The following is a 17,966-nucleotide window of genomic DNA, read 5'->3' as shown; positions in this document are numbered from 1 at the left end:
AAATATTAAAACTTACAATGAAAGGACATCAGTTCTGATAAGGTACTTTGACAGTAGTAAGGACATATTACACGTACAAGTTGCAGATTTTAACTTCTTTTTAAAAATGGCTGAAATACCTTTCCTTTTACTTGCTACTGAATTCCTCATCAAAATAAAACACATTTAGAAACCTATGTAGAAGTTCTCGGAAAACATTTCTCCTCACGTTCCTCAAATCAGATTATTTATTCAGTAACAATTTGTGAATTCCTTGCTTAAGTTTTTAAACTAGACTAGGGGAGCTATCCTAGTTTCCTTATAATCTTTCCCTTTGATCTTTTAAATTATTTTATTAAAATCAACATAAATTACAAAAAGCTTCCATCTTTGCTATACCAAATTCTCTGAGAAGTTTATCTTACCAAAGGATCAAGATTCCATAGGGTTGCCTGTCTAGACTAGGAAAAAAAAAAAAAGAGTAAAGATCAGAGAATCTCATGCCTCCAAGAGATTCCAGACAAAGCAAATCTTCTCATGCTTGTATCAATTCTTTCTTAATTATCTCAAGTTTAGTTCAAGTTTTTAAAGTCTGAGAAGACAGTTAACGACCAAATAATGTAGAAAGATGATTTTCACTTAGTTGAACTCTTTGTAGTTTACTTCAGGTTGTTACTTCTCCAGTACATGCAGGCTGGCAATTGGCAGCAGGTTGCTGAGTTGATACCACTTCTAATTCAGATTCACGCACAAAAACTACTGCATCACCGCTTACATTTATAAGACACTGTGCCTATAAGAACAACAGGACAAGTTCAGTCACAAGCTCAATGATCTACTCTTACTTTTCCGTTATACTGAGTACTATTGTGCAGCTGAAGAAGCTGAGCAAAGGATAAGATGGCAATATACAGAAAAAAGAAACTCAAAAAAATTCATGAATATAAGAGAAAAGAAAATGGTCAAGCCCAGTAGTAATCAGAGATTTACAACTTAAAAAAGTGTGCAGGTTAGATGCTACCTAGTGTTTGCAAAGACACAACCACTTTGGAGAGCAATATGGCAACATCTAGTAAGGCTGAAAGTACACACCCCATGACCTACCAATTTCATTCTTATGTATCTGTACCCTACGGAAGGAAATCTTGAGTATATGCAAAAAGATGAGTACATGACTTTTTTTTTTTTTACTGAAGCATGTTTATAATAGCAAAAAAATGGGAACAATCTAAATGCTCATCTAGAGGGAATGAAAATAAACTGTGGAATATTCATGCCTAAAATATTATACAGATGTGAAAATAAATGACATAGGGCTGCATCAATATGGATAAATCTCATGTCATTTTGATAACAAAAGCAAGTAACAGAATGGTACATAGAATATAAAACCATTTAGATGATTGCATAAAGTTTAAAAGTGTCCAAAATAGCCTAATGGAAGGGCATGTTGGCAATATCTATGGAAATTACAGAGACATTATGCTTTGATCTAGCAATTCTATTTTTAGGAATTTTTCCTACAGATTTACTCACACTTGTGTCAATCACTTATGTCTGCATGGTTCTTGCAGCATTGTATTCAATGGCATAGTATTTATTGGCAATATTTCTAAATGTTCCTCAGTAGGGAAATAGTTACAGAAATTGTTCATCCATACCAAATAATGCTACACACTTATAACTGTAAAATGAGAGTGCTCTTTATGGCCAGAAATGGAACAATCTCTTACAAAAATTAAGTAAAACAGCAAGCTGTGGAACAATGTATACAGCAATGCTACCTTTCATGTAAAAAGGGGGATAAAAGAACATACACCTGCTAATATATACCTAAAACCTCTCTGGCATGTTACATATTCTGGAATGTTGCATCTCTAGAGGATACATTTAATTAATTAGAATCTAGTAACTTTACTTGTATGTGGGGAGGAAAAAGGATCTACTTGGACACAGGACAGGGTATAAAGCAGACTTTATACCCTTTTAATACGCTTCCATAGTTTTGAATTTTTAATCATGCCAATGTACTACTACCTACTCAAAAATACATTAAAAATACTTTCTCTGTTTCCTTTTTGTATTGTGTTGAAAATATAAATAATAAAGCATACACCATTTCAACAACATTTATATGCACAGTTCAGTGACACTGACTACATTCCTCAAGTTGTACACCCTCTTGGCTATACTTTTCTTAAGGTTCCACTATAAGCTCAGTGACCACTAAGCGAAAGCTCCCTCTAACCCCTTGGCCCCCGAATCCCTAGTAATGTTTGGTTTCTAAATATTTGCTTATAAGTGAGATCATATAATAGTATTTGTCCTTTTGCAACTGATTTCTCTCAGCATGATGTTTTCAAGGTTCATCCTTGTTGTGGTATCCTATATTCACAAACATGTAATTTTTAAAATAAAAAAGCATGCATAAGAATGATAAACAACAAAATCAAGAGGGTGGTTCACTTAGCAGAACACTGGTCCACAGAAGTTTCAGCCGTATTTTTAATATTTTATTTCTTAAGCAGAGTGCCAAAATTTGCGAGTAAGTTGTCTTCTAGTTTCATGGTATTACTATTTTCATTCAACATCTATGTAAAAAAAGGATAATATACCCTGAATAATAAAAAATGCATAAACTAAAGTGGGCTAAGGAAAGCTGAAAGAGCTTTATCAAACAGCACTCTCCTGAAGATTACAACTTCATTAAACCAAATGATTTCAAAGTAAAGCTAGAATTACTTTGAATCTCTATGTCTCTTCAAATTGCTTCTATATCTAATGATAGCATCTCACTTTCATTATAAGATAGTTTTATCAATTAAAAAATTGGAGCAATGGAAATTTAAATGATTTGTCTGGCTACAATTAACTAGCCATAAACCTGGGAACAAAATACACACACATCCATCCACACATCTAATTCTAATTTCTACATCTATTCATTCTAATTCCCACTCAACTGATCAGTAATTTGCCTATAACAGAGCTTCCTAAGCTCTGTGTTGGCCAAGGTTTGCCACGACACTGATCCCTACCCCTACTCTCAAGGCAGCCCCGTAAGCCAGAAACCCAGAGCTGGTTGGTTACCTCCAGCCCCAAGCAGCTACATCCATTTACAGTGTGCCATATACATAACATCAAGTTTGATGTGGGCCATGAAGAGAAGAAGCTGGAAAGCACTGCCTTCTTTACATCTCAAGTATTAACAGAGTTATTTAATTTTTTTAATGGAAATCTTTAATTATTTTTAATAATCTTTAAGGAAATCTTTAATAATTTTAAATGAGTTGTTACTAACTCAAAAGTGATAAAAAAAATTTATTCCAAAATTTAACCTAAACAACATCCCACCCCCTCTAAACAGAAAATGACTTTCAGTAATGAACAAGCGGTGGCCCCATCGTGGTGTGCTCTTCACCAACATGCCAGCTAGACCTGAAGAGTTTACGCTCTGCCAGACTGAAGTCTGGAGTGCAACATCTTTGCCTCTTCTCAGTTAGCTATCACTGTATTCCAAAGACCCACAAAGAAGATGGTAGAAAGAGTAACTCAGTAATTTCCAGAAGTAGTTAAGAAAAACTAGTCACTTGGGATGTGGAAACAACATCTAAGCTATGCGTAACCGTGGTTAGTAATAAATTCGGTAAACAAAATATTGTCTGGGTAGGGGGTGGGTCATTGGGAAAATTCTCAGGTTACCATCAGAGACTTAACTGCATCTCACCTGGTTCTTATTCGGATTCTCCATGAAAACACACTGCTTCATTATGTAGGAGACAACAGCATTCCCTCCTAAAGCAGCAACATGAGCTCTCACCATTGCAAACACTTCAGCAATGAAAGCATGGAGAAAGCCACTGACACCTCCTTCCTAAATAATAATCCACAAGAAAAGCACTGTATATATATGTATATATGAATGTCAAACGATACATCATTAAAACACCCTAAATTATCTTAATATAATGGATGATAATTTTACTTTCCTTCATAATGGGAACAATTGACTTGTTGGATGAAGGAATCAACAAACCTTTATTAAGTACATGTCTGTGATAGAGATTAATATCCTCACTTTACAGATAATAAAACTGAGGTTCAGATAATTTATAATTTGCCCATGGGCACATAACTAATAAATAAATGGCTGAGAAAAAACTCAAACTGCTTGTCCACTTTAATATCTCCCCCTATCAAATTGTTCCCATAACCACTCCAGTAAATTGATACTAAATTAAAAAAAAAAAAAAATCCTCTTTGTTATCTGCATCTCCTGTTCTGAACCATGTTCCAGTCACAATGGTCTCTTTTTGGGGTTTCTCAAATGTTCTTAATGCATTGAGTACTTTTCCTGCCTCAGAGTCATTGTACAGGCTGTTCCCACTGCCTTGACTGCCTTGAACTATTTCCCTCCAGGATAACTCTTACTCTCCCTTCAGGTCCAAGTTTAAATGTAACTTCCTTGGAGATACCTGCTATGTCCATCAAATCTAAATCAAGTTCCCCTGTTATATTCTCTCATAGCTCTGCCCTATTTCTTCTTACCACTATCTATCATTAGTAATGATATATGATTATTTGTTTAATGCCTGCACCTCCATTAAACTGTAAACTCCATGAGGTCATGGACTGCATCTGTTATGTTTACAACTATATGCTAACACCTAATACAACAGATGCATGCAATAGGTATTCCATTATTATGTTAGAGGATGAAATCCAGGGCTTTTGGACTCTAAGTGAATGTTTAGTTTGGGGTACCTTTTCAAGGTTCAAAGCCAAACAAAACAGAAACCAAAAGGTAGCCAATACCTTACAATGGTTTTGAACCAAAGGTTACCACAAATACTAATGGAGGTTATTTACAGCGTAGGAAGGAATTTACAACTTCAAACTGGACATTAAGAGTAAAACTGAATGCACTGTTAGAAAATCATTTTACTAGCTCACATCGTTCTGAAAGTCCAGAAGATCCTAGACATAGCTGTGCAAGGTACCCCTTTTTTTAATTAAAGACTTCAGTGAGTTGCTTCAGTCTGCCTCCAACTCAATCGCAGCTCAGTGTAATTTTTTTCCTTTGTTTTTATCAGTTTTCCTCCTATTAAATGAAAAATTTCTGACAGCAGAGTAGTAGAGACTACACAAGGGTAATTTTGAAGTGATTTTATGACTATGAGCAAATAACTCACCCAAGTAATAAATGGATTTGGGATACTATAGTTAATATTAAAAGTCTCTATGGAAATAAATCAACCATGAAGTAACGGTTTGGGGGACGGGAGCTAAATAGTAGATAAGGCATTTAGAAAATGAAATTTTATGGATTCAAAATAGTGCGACAGCAAGGGCTATTAAGAGTAAATGCAAAAGGCTATTTCACCAATCTATGCCAGCTTCCCACACCCAAACTTCTTTGTTAAACTTAAGTAGACTTAGAACTATCACCTATTTGAATTCTACATTGAAAGGTTTTTGAGCCTATTTTAATTGTCCCCCCCCACTGCCATCGAGTCAGATCCGACTCAGAGCGACCCCTCCTGGGTTTCCAAGGTGGTATCACTATGGAAGTAGATTGCCCAACCTTCCTTCCGAGGAGTGGCTGGTAGGTTTGAACCATCAGCCTTCTGGTTAGCAGTCAAATGCCTTAGGCACTATGCCACCATTAAAATGTAATTTATGATATGAATAAAAAAATAATTTATTTTCAAGGAAATATCCATCTAATTTATTAAATAATCTATCCAAAGTCATTAATTTGTTCACTCAAAGCATAATGTGTTTACTCTGTGCTGGGCACAGGATGGTGAGCTTGCTATTAAAAACAGCGTGCAGGCTGTATTTCCAACAAAATGTAGAAACACTGCTGGAGAAACAATGGGGAATAAAGTATAGCTAGTCACCTTTATAATGAACATACCGCTAGAGTGAAATCTGAAGAGTTTACAGGGTTTCACACTGCAAAAATTAAAAAATGTCCCTAATTCACAATATCATTCACTATATAAGGATGTGGAATTTCTAACAATAAATGGGTTTAAGCCTTACACAACTCTTGTGATAACATTCACTATTTTAACTTGAAATATAAAATTTGGTAAGCTAGCCTAGAATCAATCCAGATAGGTTACTAAAATATGTAAGTTATTTTTAGGAGCCCTCGTGTTGCAATGGTTAAGTGTTTGGCCACAAACAGAAAGGTCGGAGGTGGTTTGAATCCACCAGTGCTGCTTGCAAGAAAAGACTAGGTGATATGGTCTCATAAAGATTACAGCCTAGGACCCCAAGGGGCAGTTCTATTCTGTCCTATAGTGTTGCTGTGAGTAGAGATGACTCATCGGCACACAAGTTATTTTGGGCCAAAAAAAAAAAGGTACAGTAATTGGAAATTTGGTTTTGTTACTAACACCCTTAATCAGAGAAAATTCACAAGAACATGTAAATAACTTGTACAACCTTACCTCACGAAGAGAAGTGGTTTCCCGAATAAAAAACATATTAATTATTCCAAGGTACTTAGTTATTTTTGCTCCAGGAATGAAAGAAAGAGGTGTCATCTTAACAACCCCAACTGTAGAACTGGCACAAGATGGAGCAGAACGATTCCGGAAATTTCCTTCACCCATCGGACTTGATTTTTCAACTGTCACAGCTAAAATTGGGAAAAGAAGAGAAAGCATTAAGTTAGAGGCTGTAATATGATTATTCTCTAAGGTTCCAAATAAGTGGTGACAACATTCAGCTGTCTGTGAGGCTAAGCCATGTCATGAAAGAAAAGAAATTATCATGCATTGCATGCAATTTAAAGAGAAAGAAAGAGAAACATAAAAGGAAATGCTGGAATGGAATTCTTTGGGAAGAAAATGGCATTCCTGCAAAAGAAAATGTTGGTGCGGTATAGCTACATACACAATGATTGGTTAAAAAGTGAAGAAAAAGAAAAAGCGGCAGAGCATTAAAAATTATCTGCTGTAAGAACAAATTATTACAAGGAGAGTGTGAAAGTTGTTTTATTTCCCAGTGCAGTTTTTTCCATCTTTTTCAGACGACTTCATCATCACTGTCAACTTGTAGATAAACCTTATGTTAACTAGTTGTAAAAGGCTTTTTTTTTTTAACCAAACCTTTTTGATTAAACAAACTCATAATTCTAAAAACTTAACAAATGACCTTGACTGATAGTTATTTATAATATTAATAATAGTTACCATTTACTAAATAACTACTATAAGCTATTTATTAAATAACCACTATATTATATATATCATCCTTAAAACAACCCAGAACATAGGTATTATTACCCCATTTAACACATGAGGAAACCGAGGCTCAGAGAAGTTAAATAAATAACTAGCCCAAGGTCAACAGCTATTAAAATGGCACTCCAGGGATTCAAGTCTACATCTGGCTGGTTCTCCATCCTGTGTTCTTTCCCTGTTAATGTACTGTAAACTATTTCACTCCAATGCATTTACCTCAAAGTCTACCAAAACACATGGAGTAAAAATAAAGAACATATAATTAACATGTCTGATTCTAGTAGTAAAAGAAGTTAACTGCTTTCTCTCTAGAGATATCTCATTCTTTTAGCCCTCTGAATAGCACACATTACAGTAAACTGACATATGCCATATACTACATAGTAGCTGGGGTCATGGAAGAATACCTCTTTAAAAGGAGAGCTGTTAATTTCCTTCTATCTAGAAGGATATAATATCTATTGCATACTTTTATCTTCACAGAAAGTAGAATTTTAAAAACACAATTACATAGTTAAAATCAGTTAAGTCTACAGGTCCTTCAGTAACTTTTGCTAAATAACCATGAAAGTCTGCAGCTTTCACACTCCAATATATGATTGATTGTCAATGTTATTACTGAGTAGTAAGGTCTAGCCTTCACCACTGGGAAATCAGGGATATGCTTCTCAGATCATCATAATGTGGTAGAAACATCCGCCTACTTGTCTTAATTGATCCGCGCCTTATGGTCTGAGCTTTCAGTTTAATGAGCTCTATCCAGCTGCTGCATCTGTCTGCAAAGGAACTGTAATCAACTGACGTCGCTGAAAACACAGACAGAAAACAAAAGAAAAAACAAAGAAAAAATATGGATGACGTCTCTTGCTCGTCATAACACTCCTTTCCGATGATGTAATTTAACTGTAACTTAGAAAAAAGAATGGTCCTTTTTCCAGTCAGGTAAGAGAGATAGCAAAGAGTCAAGCTTTAGACACTGATTTGTCCAAAACCAAGTTCCCAGCTGGCTGAGCTTCTGTGGTGATGTCACAAATGTGTGTGTGCGCTCTCTTAAGGAAAGCATAACTGGGGTCTACTGTAAATATCAATGAAAGGACCACACAGTGTGCTTTAAAATAACTTTATTTACCATTATTTTACTTTCCAGTGTTTTAGTTGTCCCTATCTTAAGACTTTAATTTACAGTCCAAAATTTGTGAATGATTTCCTCCCTATTTTACTCTAAAATTAAAAATAAAAATGAGAATCAGATGAAGAATACATGAGAAAAAAAAAATCACTAGTTGACTTAACTTTTATTAAAATACTTTTCCACCACTGGTAACTGGAAAGCCAAATGGTCATTTTTGTTTATTCTGTTTTCATGTCTAAATTTGGCATCAAAGACAAAATGGGTGAGGGAGGCAGGTATTAGCCTAATAAGGACCCCTTTTAAAAATAGTAACTGTGGCTAAGCTAAAAAAATATTAAGGGGCTAATATTTTATTTTCAGAAATTGGGAAACTATTAAAACACTAAAAAAAAGAAAAAAACTCTTGAAATATTAAACCAAAAACCAAACTCACCGCCACTGAGTCGGATCCGACTCATAGCAACCCTTCCTTGGGTTTCTGAAGCAGTGTCACTACGGAAGTAGATTGCCCAACCTTCCTTCCAAGGAGTGGCTGGTGGGTTTGAACCTCCAGCCTTCTGGTTAGCAGTCAAATGCCTTAGGCACTACGCCACCAGAGCTCCTTTTGAAATATTAGCTTCATTAACTTAAAAAAAAATGCATTCTAACTACAATGAAGACATGTTTTGTTGTCTATTCCATTGTCCAGTGCATTTCTTCAACGTCTGTAATTTATATGCACCACAGACCTAGAATTTCACATCTTTGGTGGACTATTTGCTTAATTAGACAAACTCACCTCTCTGTGCAGCTGGTATACCTGAGTTAGAACTTGCACTCTCCAGGTGTTCTAATAAGACAATATGAACAACATTAGCTTGGATGCTGAGTACAAGCCAGCATCTCTTCTTTGCTGTTTGTTTACACCTTGTATGAGTCAGATGAATAGGAGGAAATCTTTATGGCTTCATTATACAAGCAAATCAAATAGAAGCATTAGGTTTAAAATGCAATTTCTACTGATATATGAAAACTAGTCCAGTTAATAAATATTATGCCAACGAAGACTATTTGCTTGCTATAACACAAAAAGAGTTTTAGAAACTTCATAATCATGAGAAAATATAAACACAGTAACAAATGTTAATAGCATGAAAGAAAACTGGATAGAGAAAGAGTCAATGTGTTGGAAAGAAAATCTGAAATGAACATGAAAGGGGAATGTTTGGGGGAAGGGGGAGGGCAGTAAGACTGAAAATGACAAAGTAATGACTGATGTCTCACAGTCAAACACAAGTTGCTTATTAGTCATGACTTTTCCTTCCCCCAACCACTACTAACTGCTTCACTTAAGGACTGCACCATCAACTGCTCAACTGCTCCCTCTAGTGGTATCACGACTATGTGTGTGTTGGGGGGAAAGTTCTCCACACAAGTTAACTAAGAACTCCACATTAGAATCATGCTCTTTTCCAGTAACTTCTTGAAAGTGGCATCTAGAATTTTTCTTTTATATGTTTATTATAAATATTTATGGCACAAATTTAAACAATACTATTAAAAAAAACTTCACAATCTATTTTTAATGTTCAGGCTCTATTCACTCTCACATATTTGGATTTTTGTTTTTAAAAATTTTACAACTAAACAAATAGTGTTGCCAAGTTAGAAATAACTAAGGAAAGCCACTGAGAATAATTTGGATCACTTAGTTTAAAAAAAAAAAAAATTATGAACTACGTACATACATATTTTTATCTCTACTTAATGTGATTTTGGGGAAGATTTTTAAATTAATAAAGTTAAACTTTTCAAAAATATGATTTCTAATGCTTCTGCTAAATGGATGCAATGAAGATTTTTAAATTAATAAAGTTAATCTTTTCAAAAATATGATTTCTAATGCTTCTGCTAAATGGATGCAATGAAAATTCCATCCTCTTTTTTTCTATAAAGCAAGTGACCACTAGCTGATACTGGCTCGTATGCAGCACCTGACATTTTTCCCACAGTATAGAGCTGATGAAAAAAGAGGTCACTAGCACTGCTAACCAGAAGGCTGGTGGTTCAAACCCACCAACCACCCCTCGGAAGGCAGACTGGGCAACCTACTTCCATAGAGATAGTGCCTCGGAAACCTAAGGAGGGGTTGCTGTGAGTCAGGAACGACTCAACAGCAATGAATTTAGTTTGGTGTTTGGAGGGGAGCCCTAATGGTGCAAATGTTAAGTGATCTGAAAGGTTAGCAGTTTGAACCTACTCAGAAGTTCTGGAGGAGAAAGAACTGGCAATCTGCTTCCGTAAAGACTGCAGGCAAGGAAACCCTATACGGCAGTTCTACTCTGTCACATGGGGTCACCAAGAGTGGAAAGTCAATTCAACTGCACCTAACAACAACCAGTGAGGTCTACAAAGTGCCTGGGAGGGCACCATGTTGTAGAAATGCCCTGAGACTGCAGAGCCACAGACTACAGGCCAACAGTCCTCCCGATTCAGGATTCTGGGAGTGCCTAAGACACTTGACTGCTAACCAGAAGGCTGGAGGTTCAAACCCACCAGCCACTCCTCGGAAGGAAGATTAGGCAATCTACTTCTATAGTGATACTGCCTCAGAAACCCAAGGAGGGGTCGCTATGAGTCGGGTCCGACTCAACGGCACAGAACAACAACAACGTGGAAGCTGAAGAGAACGTGAAACCTATAGGAAGGCCATGACAGACATGACAGTCAGAGTATTACCAGATTTCTATGGACAGCTCAGGCCAGGACCACACCAATGCAGAGGCTGGGAATAGCATCTGACCTACCCATGTCTACATATCCCAGGAGGTTCTCAAGATTCTCATGTGTCCTGTGCAGTCTGGACTTACCGGGTATAAAATTATAAAAATATACTGTTGTTGTTGTTGTTATGTGCCATCGAGTCGGCCCCGACTCATAGCGACCCCTCCTTGGGTTTCCGAGGCAGTATCACTACGGAAGTAGGATTGCCCAACCTTCCTTCCGGGGAGTGGCTGGTGGGTTTGAACCGCCAGCCCTCTGGTTAGCAGGCAAGTGTCTTAGCCACTATGCTACCAGAGCTCCCATAAAAATATACTAGGCATTAAGAATTCTGTGAAAGTAAGAAAAAATGAGGGGGGCTGGCTAAAAAAATTTTGAAAATAATCATTAAAATGAAATTCTCTTCTATACCTCAGTATTACCTGGGTTATGTGGAAATCTGTAAAAAAAAAAAAAAAATTATAAATTTTATATGATTTAAAAAGCAAAAGACCATAGAAAGAACTTAAATATGTAAAATTATTTGCTCCCACCTCTAAGCTGTATCAAATGAAAAAAAAAAACAAAGTAAATAACAATTCGTAAAATATTTGTGTTTAAAAAAAAATAGAAAGAGGAGAATAAACTGTTAAGAATACTTGCTTCTAGGGAAGAGACATGAGGGGAAAAAGGGCTTTACTTAGGACTATATAACTTCAGTGGTATTTGAATTTTTCCCCATGTGCATTTATTTTTGTTACCAGCTGCCATCGAGTTGATTCTGACTCATGGCGGCCCCATGTGTCACAGAATTCCATAGGGTTTTCCTGGCTGTAATCTTAATGGAAGCAAGACTGCTTGGTTTTTTCTCACAGATACTGAGTGGGTTTAAACCACCAACCTTTAGGTCAGCAGTTGAGTGCAAACTGTTTGTACCACAATGTTTTTATGGACCTTGGTGCATTTATTATTTTTCCCAAAAATTTTTACAAAGTGTGGGAGAGAGGACAGAGAAAGGAAGGAAAAATGTTTATTCCCTGACTTCAAATATGACTGCATATAAATTAAATTCTGGGTTAACAAAATTTCTTAATTGGACACATTCTTAGGGGAAAGGTTAAGGTAGGAGATTTTTAAAGCACTGCAGAGTGCTTTCACTTAAGAACAGGTTCATCTCTTAACATGCTTGCTATGATCTTAATTTTTCTCAGAGAAAAACCCCAAGATGCACTGACGCAGATGAACATTGGCACCACAGGCTGGTTTGAATAACTCAAATGTCTAATGGCCTCAGACTCTAAGTCCCTCTGCTCCTTCTGATTATAGTCTAGCTTCCCGTGTAACATGATTTTCAAAAGAGAAGGCACTGCAGATTTAATCAGTCTGTCTCATCAGCAAACTGGTAATTCTGGCTAAAAAAAAAAAAAGAAAAGCATACGGAATCTCTAAGCTAATACTGAAACAAAAAAAAAAAAGAAAAAATTTTATTGTTCAGAGGTAGACTGTAGACATCTCATTAAAAACCCCATGGGTTTTGTTGAGGAATGAATTTTCAGTTGCAGGCCATGTATCTCTATGAGGAAGAGTTTGAAACAAACACTTTAGACGTTAAATCTCCATTTCAGCTGCAAACAGTCTCAATCAAGCCACACAGCAGCTCACATCTCTTATGATTTCCATAGGACAAGACAAAGATTACTTTGCTCTTTTTCAAAAAAGTTACCATTTAGGGATAACCCCATTGTCCTGAAAATGTATTTCCCTAGAAAGTTAGTGAGGCAAATAAAGCATATGCTTTTCTTTTTCTTTTAGTGGATTCAAGCAATTTTCAGCAAGGTTTATACCTGGATGACTGGTAGTAGGGGACTGACCCAGGTTAAAGGAAGTTTAGTGGAAATGAGCAAATTGATGACCAAACTGACAAAATGTGACAATGATACTTTCTCCCTCAATTATATATTATCCAAAGTTTGAAACTTTGTCATTCTCCTAAATAATTTGTCATAACCAATGACAAAACAATTGGTTAGCTATAATAAAGTTCTCCACATTGATCACTAACTCTTCTGACTACTTATTCATTTTATATCGTTAGAATTGTCAGATCATCTTTTCTCTGATTAAAAAAAATATTTGACACAATCTTAACTGGAAAGCTTAAGAAAACTATTAGAACTATGAAAAAATTCCTACAGATTCCAAAGATTCTTAGATTAAAATATCTGCAACCTGGACTTTACAATTTATTATTTATTTTTCTTATGAAAATAATCTCAGTGCTAAGTTATTATGGTCAAAATCTTGTCTCATATTCCGTTAGATACTTCCATCAATCCATCTTTCACTGATTAGCTACGTCTTATAACTATAAAAGTTGTCTTAACGACTGGAGTTAGACAAATGATGTATTTAAACATTCACTATAAATCTTATCTACAGTGGTACTCAAACACTGGTGGACTGTTAATGAAACAGCCCTATTATAGTTATAAATTATTAAGGCACAGAGAAAGATAGAAACGGCTTCAATCTGGATAATTTGCAATGGAAAAATTCAACTGCGATACCTAGTTAGTAATAGATAACAAAGACGATTAGCTTCTCAATTCAGTTCATTTTAATCTTCAACTAAGGTGTACAGTATCTTGGTGTCCTCCAGCCTCCTTAGGATGAACTCCTGCCTACAAGTCTATGCATCCACTCCTCTCCCTCCTATGCATTGAATCTTCTCTTGCATATAACTCCCCTCTTTGGTCAGAATGCCAATTCAATTTCTCTCTGCACTTTACCCCCTGTTCCTCTCACTCTGTATTTAACTCTTCTCAAGCTGACATGAGGAAGCTTAGGGAGGTAAGGATTCTTTAGCCCTATACTTTTCCATCAATTCTCTCTTTCCTCTCTTCCTGTCCATTTCTTAGATCAGTTTCTCATACATTTTTCTCCCTTTAGTTTCCATTTTTCTGTCTCACATTCTTTTTGCTGTCAGCATTGCTCTTTTCAGATCTTTTATTGATTCCTGTGGCATCCAAGAACATGGAGAGCTTTAGCATTTTTATAGTTGCTGCCATTTGGTTGTAGTAACAAATATATTTAAAGAAATAGAGAAAATAGACATGCAGTGGACTGTTAATATATAAAGAATTATATACACTTGTAAGAATTCAGAACAATTAACTGGTAGGAAAAGGGAAACGTGAACTTTTGTAGTTTTTATGGATTTCAATTTCTAATTACTACTTTAAAATAATGTGAGGTAATTTACAATAGCCAAAACTTGGAAACAACCTAGATCTCCAACAACTGAGGAATGGATAACCAAACTTTGGTACATTCACACAATGGAATACTATGCAACGCTAAAGAATAATGTAGAATCTGCAAAACACCGCATAACGTGGATGAACTTGGAGGACATCATGCTGAGCGAAATAAGTCAGTCACAAAAGGACAAATATTGTATTAGTCCGTTATTGTGAAAGTTAAGGAAAGGTTTATATATTGGAGGACATTTTCTTTGTTGGTTACCAGGGGTGGGAGGGAAGGGGAGGGAATGCTGTTAGATAGATAGAGATAAATATTGATTTGGCTGAAGAGAAGGGCAATGTACCAAATGTGAGTGACCAATATGGCAGCATTGAGGATGAGAAAGACAGAGAGAGTTACATGGGCAGTACAAACAACAAATATGAACCCCTTTGTAAATACAATACTGAGTTGTCAATGAAAGCAAACATGGGTATAGGGACGGATAGATGGGTGAACAAGCTAAACAATTATGTATGTCTAAATGGAGAGTGTATCCAAGATCATATACAGGGTTGGCAGACAATGGGCCTCTCGAAGAGTATGAAGGGATGGACACTGGGAGGAGGTAACTATGGGGAGGAAGTGGGAGGGGAGCTGCTGCATTGTAAATTTTGGTCAATGACATGAGACAAAGTATATGTGAACTGCTGTATGAAGTGAATTTACTCTGTAAATCTTCACCCAAATCCTAATAAAAAAATAAAATAAAATAAAAAATAAATAAATAAATAAATAATGTGAGGTAAGTCGCTTAATTTTATAAATTATCTTTTAAAGTAAAATGTGGTTTCACTAAAAGAAAGGTAAATCCTATAGCCTACAATAAAAACAAAGATTAAAAAGAACTTCTGACGTGGATACCTAACTATGGAGGATAATGTATTAAGGATGTAAGTCAATTTGTTTTCTTTTATATTAAAATTCAGATTTTGAACTATGCTTGTCACACTGGTTGGTTCTCTTCACACAGTTATAGTCAGCAGCTCTTATGATGAAAAGAGTACCCCTCCAGTCTACAAGTTATGGCATGGACCATAAGGCAATCCCCCAGCATAAAGCAAACACGTAAAAAGTATAAAAGCCATTCTTTTATACAGTTTCATTCAGTAGGATACAGACACAAAAACTGATGAAGTAAATTTTTAAAGTATTAAATTACCAGTATTTTAAATGAAAGCTATTTTCCTATTATGGATTAAATTTATAAAACATTTGAGATATATGCAAAGTGCTATATGATTCACAGACATTTGCCTAATATAATTTTTTAAGTCTACAATAGGGTTATCCAATATTTAGGTCTTTGTCTAGAATAATGAGTTAATATTTTATAAAAAGTACATGTGCATAATTTCTTAGATCAACTCCAGTGTATCAGAAAAATCTTACTAGTCTTTTTTTTTTTTTGACATTTTTGCTTTTAGGCTTACCAAAAAAATAAATAAATAAAATAAAAAATAGCACAAATGGCTGAATTATCTTTACCCAGAATCTCCACTTTTACTGAATTTGCTCTATCTCTTTTTGCAATACATATCATGTTTTAAGTCTCTTGAACATAGTTTCAAAGAAAAATTGAGGTGTAGATATTAATAATGAGGCCAAAATTATTACAGAAATGGTACCAAAACCTTGCTATTGCTATCTGTTTTCACTCAGTAACTTGGTGCCTCATATAAAAATAGTTTATGTTGATTCCATATCACCTATGCTTCTCATAGTATTCATCAATGAATTTTAATGACTTTTAAGTGATTTTAATATCCCTTTAAAAATTAGTTAGGCTCAGCATCTTTTAATACTTGAAAAAATCAAGGTCACGAGCAAGGTAACAACAAAGCAACCATGAATTTAAGACATATATCAAACTATTTTGTTACCTTGAGAAACAAAATCAGATATAACAAAAGACAAAAGGAAAAAAATTGAACATGGATGGACAATTCAGGCCTAGGTTTCCTCTAGATACGTGCAGTTGAAACATCTTCACATGACATTCAGCCTCTCTCAGTAACATAAAAAGATAAGGAAAGGTTTATCTACAAACGAAAAGATGGAAGCATTAACAAGTACTCTGTGCTTGGACCGTGAAACTACTTTGCCAACATAAAAGACAACTAATTTGAACATTGGTCCTATTGTGCTAAGAATATAAAAACTAAACCTGAAGACCGAGTTTTTTAATTAAAAAAAGAAAAAGCTCTATCAGCTAAGCTCACTGACTTAAAAGTATAAAAACTATGTCTTTATTTACTCTGTTAATGCTAGTTGTTGACTATAGTTCAAGCATCCTACGGTTGCATATAAGAAAGGAGACAGGTCTTTTGAGCCGTTCTTCCAACACTCTTACCTTTTTCTCTCCTGCCTATCTCCTCCAAACTGCTGTTTAACCTTTCCCAGACATTTTTATACTTTACTCAAAGCCTTCCCTCATCACACTCAGTGACCGCATCCTTCACAGACCTTTTGAAAATCCATCTCACCCTCCATCTTCCAACATAATTTGAGATAACTTTTAAAAATGTATTTAATATAGCCCACGTCCTCCTGACCTATAGGATCCATCACTATGAGTCGAGACCGACTTAACAGCAATGTGTTTTTTTTTAAATGTCCTCCAAAAAGGACTTGAAGATGCAAAGACAATAAATAAACATGCAACACAAACCAAAATTTACAAAACTATTTACAAAAAAGTACAGATACATTTCTTAGTGTTTACTGATGACAATTTTAAAATGTAATATTCAAGGAAAAGTACATAGGTTTTTAGGTAAATACTTAGTGTAAAAAGTTTTATACAGATTATATACATAAGTACTAGATGTGATGGTACTGATGACGATGATGATGATGACAATAATGATAAAAGTAACATGATCTCATTCAGTGGTTTTCAAACTGTTTAAAACCCTTTCTTCACACCAAATTACACATAGAAGACCAATCTGTAAAATCACACTGAAATGAAGCTGCTCTAGGCCAGAGAAATAAGGGGCTTAAAGACTTACCCTTTCACTACCCCCATCCTCCCCATGTCCTCTGCCCACCTTGTCTCCTGGATCCAAAGAACCTCTATGGCTCTGAGGAGCAGAGTTTTGAAAATACAGGTTTAACTGATTAGAAGCTATTTGGGAAAATCAAATTGTAACTTAATTATAGAAGCTCAGTGTGATCATATGCACTAATTTGGCTCTTATTTCCTTTTTAATAAAATAAACATGGTAATAATTAAAGACCCAAACTACAGAAACCCAAGAAACCACAGAATTCTAAAGGCTAAAAACAATTGCAATCTTTTTACATTTGTTTTTACATTTTAGATGAGGAGGGAATTGGGGGTTCAAAGAGGTTAAATAATTTGCCCAAGTCCTCACACAACAACAAAACTTTTACTGAGAAGAGAATCCAGGTCTGTTGCTTTTTTACTCTATCACATGGTCCCCTCTTATGCTCCATAAAACAATCTGCAAGTATTTTAGATACTACTCAAGGAGTTCTGTGGTGCAGTGGTTAAGGCATTTGGCTGCTAACCGAAAAGGTTAGTGGTT

At 35.4% G+C, this 17,966-nt stretch overlaps 1 protein-coding gene across 1 annotated transcript in view; it reads right to left on the bottom strand.

The window, feature by feature from the left end:
- Positions 1-643: 643 nt before the first annotated feature.
- The window catches only part of C2CD5 (C2 calcium dependent domain containing 5), a 105,070-nt gene continuing 87,747 nt past the window's right edge, over positions 644-17,966 (bottom strand). Inside the window, exons 23-27 of the mRNA XM_042781783.1 lie at positions 9,149-9,199; positions 7,943-8,044; positions 6,441-6,631; positions 3,707-3,853; positions 644-772 (exon numbers count right to left, since the gene is read on the bottom strand). Of these exons, the coding sequence (XP_042637717.1) occupies positions 644-772; positions 3,707-3,853; positions 6,441-6,631; positions 7,943-8,044; positions 9,149-9,199 (620 nt within the window). The remainder of the gene's footprint in view (positions 773-3,706; positions 3,854-6,440; positions 6,632-7,942; positions 8,045-9,148; positions 9,200-17,966) is intronic.

Source organism: Orycteropus afer, unplaced genomic scaffold (genome assembly GCF_000298275.1).
Source record: "Orycteropus afer afer isolate SDZICR_OR568_19922 unplaced genomic scaffold, OryAfe1.0 scaffold00171, whole genome shotgun sequence".
NCBI lineage: Eukaryota > Metazoa > Chordata > Mammalia > Tubulidentata > Orycteropodidae > Orycteropus > Orycteropus afer.
Note: the sequence above shows the minus strand (reverse complement) of the source record. Positions and strands in the feature narration are given on the sequence as shown.